The sequence below is a fragment of the Misgurnus anguillicaudatus genome, chromosome 13 (assembly GCF_027580225.2).
Source record: "Misgurnus anguillicaudatus chromosome 13, ASM2758022v2, whole genome shotgun sequence".
In the NCBI taxonomy this organism is placed as follows: Eukaryota; Metazoa; Chordata; class Actinopteri; order Cypriniformes; family Cobitidae; genus Misgurnus; species Misgurnus anguillicaudatus.
Window position 1 is genome coordinate 11,099,024 of NC_073349.2, and position 13,598 is coordinate 11,112,621.

At 37.9% G+C, this 13,598-nt stretch overlaps 1 protein-coding gene across 2 annotated transcripts in view; it reads left to right on the forward strand.

The window, feature by feature from the left end:
• cntn3a.2 (contactin 3a, tandem duplicate 2) overlaps positions 1 to 13,598 on the forward strand; it is a 116,266-nt gene that overhangs the window by 49,488 nt on the left and 53,180 nt on the right. For both annotated transcript variants that reach the window (XM_055188235.2, XM_073875003.1), the window contains 5 exons: positions 5,796 to 5,971; positions 7,134 to 7,226; positions 7,789 to 7,992; positions 10,831 to 10,933; positions 11,446 to 11,630. In XM_055188235.2, the coding sequence (XP_055044210.2) occupies positions 5,796 to 5,971; positions 7,134 to 7,226; positions 7,789 to 7,992; positions 10,831 to 10,933; positions 11,446 to 11,630 (761 nt within the window). The remainder of the gene's footprint in view (positions 1 to 5,795; positions 5,972 to 7,133; positions 7,227 to 7,788; positions 7,993 to 10,830; positions 10,934 to 11,445; positions 11,631 to 13,598) is intronic.

Here is a 13,598-nt window from a genome sequence, read left to right on the forward strand (position 1 = left end):
TTGCGTGGCTGGTGGGCTGTAATATCAGAAATGGATTTATTGCGTTCTGTAAAAAAGGAGCAGTGGCGTTTATCGCATTTTGGGAAAAAAGGGAGAAAAGATGACAGAATAACACGGCGGATATTGGATTTTGCGTAAAATTAAGAATGAACTTTTAATTAATGACCTGATATAATATTGATTTTGGCAGTAACTCATTTTTTTCAAAAATGGCGTTTATCGCGTTTTGGAACCAAACTCTTCATATAGTGAAAATTTTATATTTAGCTTGTGTTTAGCTTTGCGTGCATGAAAAACCCTTTCAAGCTGTTGAATGAAAGTGCCCATGCTGGCGGTCCATAAGCGGTTGTGTGTGTGCGTGTGTGTGTGGAGAGAGATCGCTCCCCTGGAACACAAGCTGGTTACCACAGCCAGAGACGGGTCTCCAGGGCAGTTCACAGGTGTTAAAGGTCTGAGCACCGCGTGGCGAGAAGAAAAATGAACAGATGATCCAGGACCAACAGTCATATCAATGAAGCCCCCCACATACTTCATACAAAATTGATATGAACAGCAGGGTCGACTCAAGTTCAACCCTAGCCACACCAGAGACAACGCTTTCCGGAAAAGCCTTGAGGCGAGCATAACCCCACTTCACACCCCACTCCCCATTTCTCGTTTTCGATCTCCGTTCTCCCCGTTATCAGATGTGACACCCATTCGCCGCTGTGCCCTTGATCGAGCTTGGTTTGCCTTAGTACTATTTTTACTCAACAGCAAGCCGCCTGTTGACGCGGCGTCTCTTATTTGCATTGCTCGCGGTAGGCCTCGCGTCAGAAGCGGCAGATGATGCGAACGGTAAGGAAATGCTATCGCTGCGAATTTCTAATATGTCAAGAGCGTTTTGTTCCTGGCCTTCACCCTGATCCGTGTTGCGTTCGTGACACGTACAGCTGCTCTTAGAGATAAACATGGTAAAAAAGAGAAGATAATACATATACATGGGTGAAAATGTTAAGCCGCTGTGACTGAAACCAATGCATCAAGTCAAGTGTTGTTCCATCATGTTTGCTCTATGATGTACGGTTAACCTCTTGTGTCTTTCACTAAAGCGGAACTTGTAGTGTGGGTGGCGAAACCAGCTCACGTCCCTCTGTGTCTGAGCATGCGTTTTTCACCGGTCTCATGGGATTTTAGGTGTTACGTGATCCTCAGAGCATTGTGGGATTGATGTGTATTTTAGGGATGATTCCTCTGTTAGGTTCTTTGTGTTCAGCGCTGTCAGGGTGAATGACTGAATAAAATGCACAAAATCAGCTTAAGGAGGTTTGCCCATAGAAATGTATAAAGGCTAGATGTCTCGCCCTCGCTGCTGGCCAATTGAGTGGAACGTCCGCATTTTGGAGGCCATCTTACCACAGGGCGCTCGCTCACTCGTTGAATTGAGATTTAATGATGCATGTACTTTTAAATGACCATAGCTTAATTTTTACCGATTTTCAAACGGTTTTGTTAGTTATAAACGTCATAGATGTACCTATGACACTGCATACTTATACTAAAAATAAATAAAAAATTCATTAAACATGTTAGAGCATCCAGAATTATAGCCACGTTAATAACGTTTGTAAAAAACAAACCGTTTGAAAATCGGTAGAAAATTGAGCAAGTTATGGTCATTTAAAAGTACCTGCACCATTAAACTCAATGCTACGAGTGAGCGAGCTGTCTGGGGTAAGATGGCCGCCAGGTGATGTCGTTAGAGACTCCACCGTAAGACATCTAGCCTTTATACATGTCTATGGGTTTGCTGGTCTTGGCTGGTTTAAAGGGATACTCGAGCAAAAAATGATTAACTCACCCTCAAGCCATCCTCAATGTACATGATTATCTCGTTTCAGACAAACAAAAAAGAGTTATATTAGAATATTAGAATATATTCGATTTTCCTGGCTCTTCCAAGCTTTGTAACGATAGTAAACAGGGATCAGTAGGGCCCTATAAAATCCGTTTGATTTTTTTCCCAAATTCCGTTTTATTATTTCCCAAATTCCGTTTTCTCCGTTTTAATTTTTGCAAATTCAGTTTTATCCGTTTTAATTTTTGGCAATTATATTTTTTACCCTTTACTTTTATTTTAGTCATAAAAAGAGTGTGCCTTTAATGTTAATGATTAAAATGTAAATGATCATACGTTCGTCTCCCACACAAAAACATAATTTTATTCAAAATATGTAAAATTCCGCAAAATTCCGCGTTAATACTTGATTCCGTGTTAATTAGCCTATTCCGCGACTCCGTCCGCGATTCCGTGATCGCGGAAATTATAGGGCCCTAGATCAGGAAACAACTTCTGACTTTGAAGCACAAAAATCCCAGGGGGTCGCTACAGACAATCTGAAGGTAATAGATGTGATTTTTTTAAGAAAAATATCCATATTGAAAACAGTATATACTATAAAAACTAGCTTTCGTTATCAGCCAAGAGCTTCTTATTCTTCAGTTAAGGTGCATTATCGCCAGATACTATAAAGCTTGGAAGACATTTTATCGATGTTACCAATGTTAGTGTGCACAAACCTGCGTAAAGCGCCAGCCTTAAAGGCAGGATAGGCAGGAATTATCTAAAAAAACTTTTTTACAAATTTGTTTAAACTGTTTTTATATACCAATACATAATTAAAATGTAAGTACTCTGAAAAAGAGAATATAAAAATCGAGTGTCTGTAGACCTCTCACCACTGTTTTAAACACAGCTCATTTTTCCATTCACTCCACCCCCTCGGACACGTTTTTTTGGTTTGATGTGGCGCGTTAAAAGTTGGCCAACCAATGAGATTCCCGCTTTTGTTCACGTGCCTGGGGCTGCTGAAGTTCCAGTAAAACACGACTTGGTGGCGCTCAAGCACAAAATGGTCTTGCAGAGCACGTTGAAGAGGTAAACACAAAAAGAAGATGCATCGAAGCTGTGGAGGTTTATGAAGGTGTCGGAGTTCCTTGCAGTTTCAGATCAGACAGAAGCATAAAGTTTCGCTGCGCCAGCTTGTGTACCGGGATATATCTATGTAGTATTAGGCGCCATCTAATGTCCAGGGAGTGAATTTGCACCTCACTCGGCTCATCGTCAGTGAAAATCGCTTGGGTGTGAAGGCAGAAAAACGTCTGGTAAAACGTCGGCGAAAAACGCGGACGCTAAACGCCGCGGTGTGTAAAGACCTTAACTCGGATTGTTTAAAAACATCAGGTACGGAGTGACTGCTTTTTAAAATTTAGTTTTTAAAGTTAGTGTACTGTATGTATGGCATTTTGACGGCGAAGATAGTTTATTTCTCATTTATCCACTATAATTTTGGTTTTGTAACAATTTATTTGTTTTGATTCTTATTTTTATATAGCGTCACTAATCTTCTCTACAGTCCGTGTTTGATTTCGCTATGTTATTTATAATATTTTAATATTACTTTTGGGGTTGTTGTGGTTAACACGTTTGTAAATATTACTTTTCATCACCATATGTTTCAATACAAATTAACTAAAGTTTAAATTTGTTTCTGCTTGTTTCTTCGAGCACATGCGTTCACTTTTGATACCTGAACCCAGGTTCTTTTTAGAAGAATTTTTTTTTTTAAAACCGTGTAAAGTCATTTCAGATAATTGTTTCTACACATTATAAATGTTAGATATGTATTGCTGAAACATGTTACAAAGACTGTAAAGCAGGGGTCTTTAACTACTCTTCTACGAGGGCCAGATTGAAATTTCGTAATGAATTTTGGATTAATCATAAATCTGTGTTAAGGCAAGAGCCTTTAATCTGTGTATGTATTTATACTTATTAATTTACTTATCAGTAATCAATTGTTTTAAAGGATTCAAGTGTTACTGATAAAGTTAAACAAAAAAGGATGAATACTTTTCACCTCACACACAGTGTTTTGATTGGAAAAACACTGAAATACATCACTTTCGGTCAGCGTGTCAAATGCGGTGTAGTCGCACAAGATTATTTCTTTTTTTATGCATCCAAAGGTCAAATTAGATTCGACAATTACGCACCCACTGATTATGGTTTATAAATCATAAGGATGATTGCCGCCTTGAACTTGAACTTGAAAGGAGACGCTTGCGTGTGCCAGATACTCGCATAATCTTGTGCGTAATCAGAGTTTACTGTTAAGGGAGTGTCTTGCGTGTATTTAGGGAACGTGAGCGTCTCTTTTATCATAAACGGTTTTGACGCGTCTCCAGCAGGCACTTATTTTGACAAAACACGTGATGCACACATGATCTCTCCACACGCATGACACATATTTTGGAAAAGAGAACCACACACATGACAATCCGAACACTTATTTTGAATTAGCGCATCCTCGGAAGAGCAGTCATGAGCCGCCACTGCAGTTGACTAGCCCTTCTGTAAATTATGTATTACTGAATTGTGAAGTTACACATTAAACAGTTTTTCCACATTTTTGTGTTCAGGACTATTTGGGTGGGGCTAAAAACGTGGCTCGATAACGCGTTGGAGTCACCAAGTATGGTTTTAGCGGCGACAGCAGAGCAGACAAGCCCCCAGATTTGAGTTTTTCCAAGAACTTATTACATAGCTCATAGCCAATCGGTGTGTCGCATAGACGTCGTCATCGTCTTGCTGTCCCATCTCCGTTCTGTGATTGGTTCCCTATGCCGTTTATTGGGTGCTACGAATGTCTATCAAATGTGTCTGTACATAGCTCATTGCCAATTGATGTATCGCATAAATGCCAATTGGTGTATCGTTCTGTGATTGGTTCCCTATTTCAGGCGAAATTTGGGCCATGGTTTCCATGCTAGACTTGCAGCGTGAATAAATTTGTGCGCAAGGCAGCAAGGGGAAACCCAGGCTAATAACGTATTTTATGTATTTGGCTTTTTTCAAATGGTTAATATCACTTTTTTCTGTTGTGTCACAGACCGTGAACAAATTTAATATCGGATTTTAACCAAAACCAAAGCAGCAAAGAGGATTTTTACCTACATAATTTCATAAAAAATTCTTTATACAAAAAAAATGCCACTCTGACATCCATTACGATTATACAATAAAACAAATGCATGAAAAGAGGTCTAAGCTATCTCAAACCAGCCATAAACAGTCTGATATACTGGTTTAAATTGGCTTAGCCATCTTCCCCTCTAAAACCATTCAAACAGACTAGCCCAACCACCTTAGCTGGTTTGTCTGCCCCTGGCATCTGTTCCTGGGGTGTGCAGACACACATCTGAACCATGGGAGTTCAACCCGGCTGATGCCCTGTCAGAATAAATGACTGGTGAGACCCCAGGAAGCTCAAATGATCCAACATCCTTTGAAAGCTGGCCGTATTAGTGGGCTGGCCGCTGAAACGCGCGCTAGTGGTTGTGGCCTCAGGTGGGCTCGGATCTTGGGTCTTAATGATGGGCGTAGATGAGGTGTGAGAAAACGAAATTGATGATTCTCTCCAGTACTAATCATCATGCAATGAAAAGGACAAAAGGAGCTGGGGGAAATCGTTCAGAAACACGGGGCTTTAACCCAGCTGCTTAATAGTTCATGGATTTCATAGGGTTAGATTAGATTGTTTGGAAATATATCAATTTGCTATTTCATTTGTTACAACAAATTTTGTGTATCTCATTATTGGTAGTACTTTGTTAAGATATTGTACAAGTGCAGTGATTCGGAATCCGAAACAAAATCAATTTCAGAGGTGGTTTCAAATCAAATCGATCAATTTGAATGGCCATGTCAACACATTGAGCTTTACTCTATTATTTGTCTGTTTGTGCATCTGTAGGTGGACTCTGAACGGCACATTGATTAATTTCAGGACTGATTCCCGTCGGCGGCTATCCGGGGGGAATTTAGTCATTAGGAGTCTGGACCGGTCCCAGGATGGAGGAATATACCAGTGCACTGCATTCAACCCACTGGGAGCAGTGCTTAGTAGAAGAGCAAGCCTCCAATTTGCATGTAAGACAGCTGTGTGTTAAAATACTATGTTAGCCCCTCAATTCAGGATAACCTGTTTTGAAATGCATGCTTCTAATATTGGCCTAGCTTAAATAATGAGTCAATTATCTTCCTTTTGGAAAATGACTGATTGCAATGATGAATAGGTGGATTATATTTATGCATCTGCCAGATGCTTTTATTCAAAGCGATTTAGAGTGCATTTATGATACATTTTATCAGTATGTGTGCTCTCCATGGGAATTGAACGCATGACCTTGGCACTGCCAACACAATGCTCTACCAATTAAGCTCTACCTATTTTTATGTATGTTTTATGCATCTTAAACTGAAGTTATTAGTGTCAATAAATAGAATTGCAAAAAATTATTATTAACTGTATGTGCCAATGATCTGCCAATTTTTTGCACAAGATATTGGTGGCTGAAATTTAAGTGCATCACTACACTGTTAAAAAATGCAGCACGAAGTTAAAACAACTTGGTTTTGCAAGTCGGTTCAACTTACTGTTTTAAGTTTTGTCTTAAAAAAGTTGACATAACTTATACATTCAAGTTGAAATTATTTAACTTAATTTTTTATGTTAAAGTAACACAAAAATATGTGTTGATTTGACAAAAATGCTGTCTATTTTTTAAGGCTGTCAAAAGATTAATCGCGATTAATCGCATCCAAAATAAAAGTTTGTGTTTACATAACATATGTGTGTGTGCTGTGTGTAAATATTATGTATATATAAAAACACACACATTCATGTATATATTTATGAAATATTTGCATTTAAATACTGTATATACATTTATATAATTTATATTATATATAAATATAAATATTTTATATATAAATATAAATATTTTATATATAAATATAACAATTTTTTCTTAAATATCTACATGATTGGGAGTGTTTTTATATATAAATAATAATTATACACAGTACCCACACATATGTTATGTAAACACAAACTTTTATTTTGGATGTGATTAATCGCGATTAATCTTTTGACAGGCCTAGTATTTTTTACAGTGTACTGCAGTGGCTTTACATATGGCTCTGCATATTATGCTTGGATAGGGGAAAATACTTCAAATCCCAGTGAAAAAGTGTCACGTTTCTGATTTATTTCGTGTACATATTGTGAATTTTTTTTTATGCCTTTCAGACTTGAATTTAAAAACTCAGACGAGAAGTGCCGTATCTGTGCGAGAGGGCCAAGGGGTGGTTTTACTGTGCGGTACGCCATCATATGCCGGAGGTAAGGCTATAACAGTGTTACTTTTTGATTTACACTTCAGCTTAGCATTAAAGTGCCTTCATATTTGTCACATTAATGACTAAAATACAGACTTACTGTGCTCTGTGGGCATTTATGTGCATTTAAATTAAAAAAAAGCTTGCATGCTTATTTGTACCTTACAGACTTTTTGTCTTTTGACCAAGTATGCATGCTTATTTGATCTCTTCAGGCAAGAAATGTACTGTAATGTGAATGATGTAAATTCCGTCTCCAGCGTCTCCAAATGAAATACAAAAGTAACGATTTCCCACATAGCCCATTAGTCAGCTAAACAAATTGTTCTACCTCATACCATTGGTTGAGTTAGTTTGGTTGAGTAAGTATTTAGTTGGTCATTAGGTATAGAACCCCACATTTACACCTTTCGAGGGAATCGAGTTTTTGCACATTCATCTGGGTTGTTTTTTTAGATCTATGAAATTGAGCGCTTTACCTTTAAGTAGCCAACAGTTTGTGTTTGGCCACCCCAGTTCATTTGTTTTTGTAATGAATTACATTTGCTCTGTGCTCTGCTTTCCAGATCTCTCATTTGCATGGGTCTTTAATGAGTACCCTTACTTTGTTCAGCAAGACAATCGTCGCTTTGTCTCTCAGGCGACGGGAAACCTTTACATCGCCAAAGTGGAGCCGTCGGATGTGGGGAACTACACGTGCGTGGTGGTAAATCGCATTACTAAGGGCAAAGTCCTGAGCTCCCCGACCCCTCTGGTGCTACGGACGGATGGTAATTGTCAATAATTTACCCAATGGGAAGAGCCATGACACTGATTATATTCCCAGTTCCCAGGCCGACTACAACCGAATTGATCTTTAAAGCCCCCCTGTAGTCGATAACTTTATCCCTTTAAAACTCTTGTTTGATCATCAAAATGACATCTTTGAAAGTTAAATAGTTTGTATGTAACTTTATACTTTTGCTTAATTTAGTATACTGTGCGTAAATATTCATGAAGATACAAATTAGTCCTGCTTCCACTCGGTCACACCAGCTCGGACTGACTGATCCAATCTGTCAACATGTTGATTGGTAACAACATACTTGTGATGAAGAAAACTGCATTTGTGAGATTGTGTTTGCTGTTTTAAGAAAAAATACTTTTGACTAGACATATAAACAACCAGCAAAACACAGGGGCACTGAGGTTACCCAAGCACAGATTCACCAAAGGCATTTTTGGCTCACTCTGTACCCTAGATGACTAAAATCAAACAGACCTAAGTTTATATTGTGTTTACGATTTGTAAATTGCATTAGTCTAGTGGTAATTTTTCTGGGGATATGAGAAAAATATGTTTTCTTTTTAACTAACAGAGCAAAATTGCAGCTTGAACTTGACAGGCAGTGATCTTGAATTTCCAATGTGTGAAAAAGAGCAGTTTTGACAAATTGCTTTTTGTGTTGAATGAGAAAAAAGCAAACGCTTTTTTAAGTGACATGAGGGTGGATACAGCAAACTGTTTGTGAAAGGTGTGATTCGATTGTTTGTTTTTGAAATCCACTTGGCTTAAATATTTACTTTGAATGAGTTATGGATCTTGGGATGAAGTGATTTGTTGCATTTAAATTGAAAGTCCTTTCAGGAAACTTACCGTACCGGTTTCTCCGCTGGCGGTGTGATTTTTGTCGCTACATCAAACACATTGATGCAATTACAATTGAATTAGATACGATTTTATTTATCGATACTTTAATATTACGTGCGTAGTTAAGCGGTTACATTTTTTAGTATCTCACGAATGCAACTGAAATATATAACATGAACATTTAAAGGGATAGTTCACTCAAAAATGAAAATAATGTCATTAATGACTCACCCTCATGTTGTTCCAAACTCATAAGACCTCCATTCATCTTCGGAACACAGTTTAAGATGTTTTAGATTTAGTCCTAGAGCTTGCTGACCCTAAATTGAAAATATATGTACGGTATACTGTCCATGTCCAGAAAGGTATTTTGGTCCAAAAATAATGTTTGCAAAGTTTTTTTTTTCAAACTTACAGCATGCGTCTCCCTCAGACTTTAAACAAAGCCTGGGCGCACAAAAAAAACAGCTGGGCGCACCAGATAACACGTCAGCCACGTCATTGCAGTCACGTGACTTTAGTTTCGTGCTCAAGATTCACAACAGAACCGGAAGAGAAGACAATTCTGAATAAAGTTGAAATTTTTGCTATTTTTGGACCAAAATGTATTTTTGATGCTTCAACACATTCTAACTGACCCACTGATGTCACATGGACTACTTTGATGACTACTTTTTTATTATCTTTCTGGAAATGGACAGTATACTGTACATAGATTTTCAATGAAGGGTCGGCAAGCTTTCGCACTAAATATAAAACATCCTAAACTGTGTTCTGAAGATGAACGGAGGTCTTACGAGTTTGGAACATCTTCTGCCTCTTTCTTTGTGTTTTCGCTGCTAAAACCGCTGCATTTCATTCACTTGCTGACACTAGCACACGAAAATAAACGAAAATGCGTGCTTTGGCGGAAATGCGTAGATGGACGTTAAGTAAAGGAATGAGGACACAGAGAGTGTCAAAATAAAGGTACCTCATATTGATATTTTATATGTGGCATTGATGCATCGTGTATATATAGAAATTTAATCAATGCATCGATCCATATCCTACTTAAATGGGGAAAGATAGATATCTCTAAAATTGCTTTGCTAATATCACAATTAACATATTTCTAACCAACAATTACATATGACATGAACTGTACCATAACTTTTGTTTCAGCTACCCTGAATGCGCCTCACGCGACTCTTTATAGAGCCCCTCCCCCAGAGAGACTTTATTTATTGGTGATTGGTTCTTGTAACTGAAATGGGGACTTTAGTCACCAGAGCGGCCATATTGGGCTTTGCATTGTCTCCTATTCATAGTAATAGCAGTGCCACATCTTGCTATATCCAATGGCTTTGGTAAATTGCAATGTAACTCCTCATGTACATTAGATGAAGCAGATTCATTGTTCATTTAAAACCTAACAATTGTATTAACAGGTAGGTTGGATATATAACACTTACTTTACCTGATGTTGTCTTGACAGCATGTTATCTCTGCAAACACTTTATTAAACATTACAAGATGGTGTTAATTAGCTTTAAGTTGCAACAGCTTGAAACCCTGCTTAGTGTTTTCACAGTCCTAAATGTACTTTGCCATTACGAAAACATCAAAAATGACTGGATAAAATATTTAACAACGCTCTAAAACTGCAGTAAACACCACACCAATCCACACTGTGTCAAGCTTAAGAATGAAACATGAATTATTTGTTGCTTTTGTTTCTAGAGAAAAAACTTTCTTGAATTTATCAAATCTACTTTGGTTGGTTTCTTTGCCAATGTGTGCAGTTTAAGACAATACTGAAAATTTAGGAGACATAGGACACCTAAATGACATCACATCAATTAGACCTAATATATCAGTTGTTTGTTGAGATCGTACTGTATGAAGAGCAATGATCATGTGGAGATATTAAGAAGATCTCAACCAATGCATAAATTATCCAGTAGATGGAAAATGAAGCAGTATTTGTTTCTTACAGGTGTCATGGGTGAATACGAGCCAAAAATTGAGGTTCATTTCTCTGACATGGTTCCAGCTGCAAAGGGATCCATCGTGACACTGGAATGTTTCGCTTTGGGGAAGTAAGTGGAGTTCTTATTCAGCTCGAGACGCCGCTGTCTTTCTTTACGGGTTTCCCAACATTTAATGGTGCTCTGTCACTGAGCTAAATGTGTTTTTCGGCTCGGCCCTTTTCCACCTCTTCTCGGCACCTTTTAAACACGCTTGTCAGAGTCTGTTTGGGAAATAGCGTATAACGGTCTATTTTTTGCCTCCAGGCAATTTTACTGTCTCAATTGATCCCATTAGCGGAAGAACCATATACGTTTTCTTCAATTTTCTTGCAAAAAGAAATAAGATGGTGTCTTATGAGGAAATCTAACTCATTTAGTACGTTAGAGCTGAGATCTGAGGAGAAAAGACAGTTATCTACACTATAATTCAATTAAATACAGTATCCATTCACAAGAGGTTTTAGCTTTCCTATTTTCTATCTCTCGCTCTCTCTCTCTCTTATTCCTATATTATTTTCGTTCACTCACGTATGTCCCTTCAGCTTAGTCATTTTATTTACCTCCTTTTTCCCTCCTTTAAGCCCGGTTCCCGAGATCACATGGAGGAGGGCGAATGGGGTTCCATTTCCCAGCAAGGTGAAGATGAAAAACTCAAATGTGGTTCTGGAGATTCCCAGTTTCCAGCAGGAGGACGCCGGAGGCTATGAATGTGTGGCAGAAAACAAGATGGGAAAGAACACGGTTCAAGGACGACTGTCTTTCCATGGTATGAACGTGTCATGCAGTCTTTTTGTATTAGAGCGCACTACAGTACATGGTGTGTTTATTCACAGTACTTCAGTAATTAATAGTACTGCCATATTTAACACACCTGCTATGTTTATTTTTATATATGATAAATTATATATATATATATAATATATATAAGCGCTCTGATGCATCCTTCAACTGAGATAGACGCATGACAAACTCATTATGCAACCTCTGTTGTGTTATTCATTAGGTTTTTGTTAATAACACTTTTCATTATTAGCAACTGAGGCACAGCAATTAGGCCACCTCTCATTATCTTCAGCCGATTACTATCCAATTTAGGTTTAATTTCTATCTTAGTTTTGTAAGATCAAAAAACTGGCTTCAAAGAGAGCTCAGTCAAAACCATTTAAATATTGGGTATATTTGCAAGTACACAGTGTCATTTGCAGGGCAATTTTCTGTGATAAGACACGATTCAATAGGGTTATTAGGTACTAGAAGCAAGCATGAGAGAATCATTACATCCTTGGATCATTTTCTATCGACAGAATAACAAGAACAAAGCTCAAGCTAATGATGTGGACATATTCTTGGATCACAGTGACTATGGATCACTGCATGTAAAATGACAGCGTGGACGGCTAGCCACGGCGTGTTAAAATATTGAATAGCCGTGTAAAAATAGCAAACGTTGCACACATTAATTGATAGCAGAACAGCTACTCTGTGTCGATAAATATGGTGACATTCTATGCATATGGTATTTTATTCATTTAAATAAAATAAATAGTGTGTCTGTGAACGAATGGCAATGAAAAGGTAATTAGTCAGTAATGAAATTGCCTTATTTGTTATTTAACAAATTTGACTGTCTTTCGCTGCAAAACCCTCTAAGTGCATCCAAACATTTTTGGCAAAAAACTCCACTTTTAAAAAAAATCCACTTCTTTGGACAAGACACAGTAAACTATTGCAAAATCGCATTGCAAATGATAAAAGTCAGAATTCAAAAGGTAAAAATTAAGAAATTAAACCACACATTAGGGGGCACTGTGATGCATGTGGCTGCAATATTCGGTTTGTATATAAGGGATACTCCACTTTTTTTTTGAAAATATGCTCATTTTCCAGTCCCCTAGAGTTAAACACTAGATTTTTACCGTTTTGGAATCCATTCAGCTATTCAGGTCTGGCATCACCACTTTTAGCATAGCTTAGCATAATTCATTGAATCTAATTAGACCATTAGCATCGCGCTCAAAAATAACCAAAGAGTTTCGATATTTTTCCTATTTAAAACTTGACTCTTCTGTAGTTACATTGTGTACTAAGACCCACTGAAATTTTAAATTTGCGATTTTCTAATCAGATATGGCTAAGAACTATACTCTCATTCTGGCGTAATAATCAAGGACTTTGCTGCTGTAACATGGCTGCAGGAGGTGCAATGATATTACGCAGCACCTGCCATTGAAAGTTACCAAGGGGACTAGTTCCTAGCCATATCGAAAATTGCAACTTTTAATTTTCTGTCGGTCTTAGTACACGATGTAACTACAGAAGAGTCAAGTTTTAAATAGGAAGAATATCCAAACTCTTTGGTCATTTTTGTGCACGATGCTAATGATCTAATCAGATTCAATGGATTGTGCTAAGCTATGCTATGCTCTAAACTCTAATGCTACGTACACACCAAACGCGGGGCATCGCGTTACTTGCTCTAGATTACTCGTGGGATTTAACTTCGTGTCATGCGTATTTTTCGCTCGAGCCGAATATTTTCAACTTGGGCGATGAAGCATTTGAGGTGAATAGAGCGTGTTTTCGCAGCAAACGCGCCACCCATATAGCATCATTTGCATCGCCCCGCGCGAGGACGCGTCTTTACATTGACTTTGCATGTGATCTACTCTCGCAAACTGTTGAACTCGCGTTTGGTGTGAACCTTAAGGGAGCTGGAAAATGAGCATATTTTCAA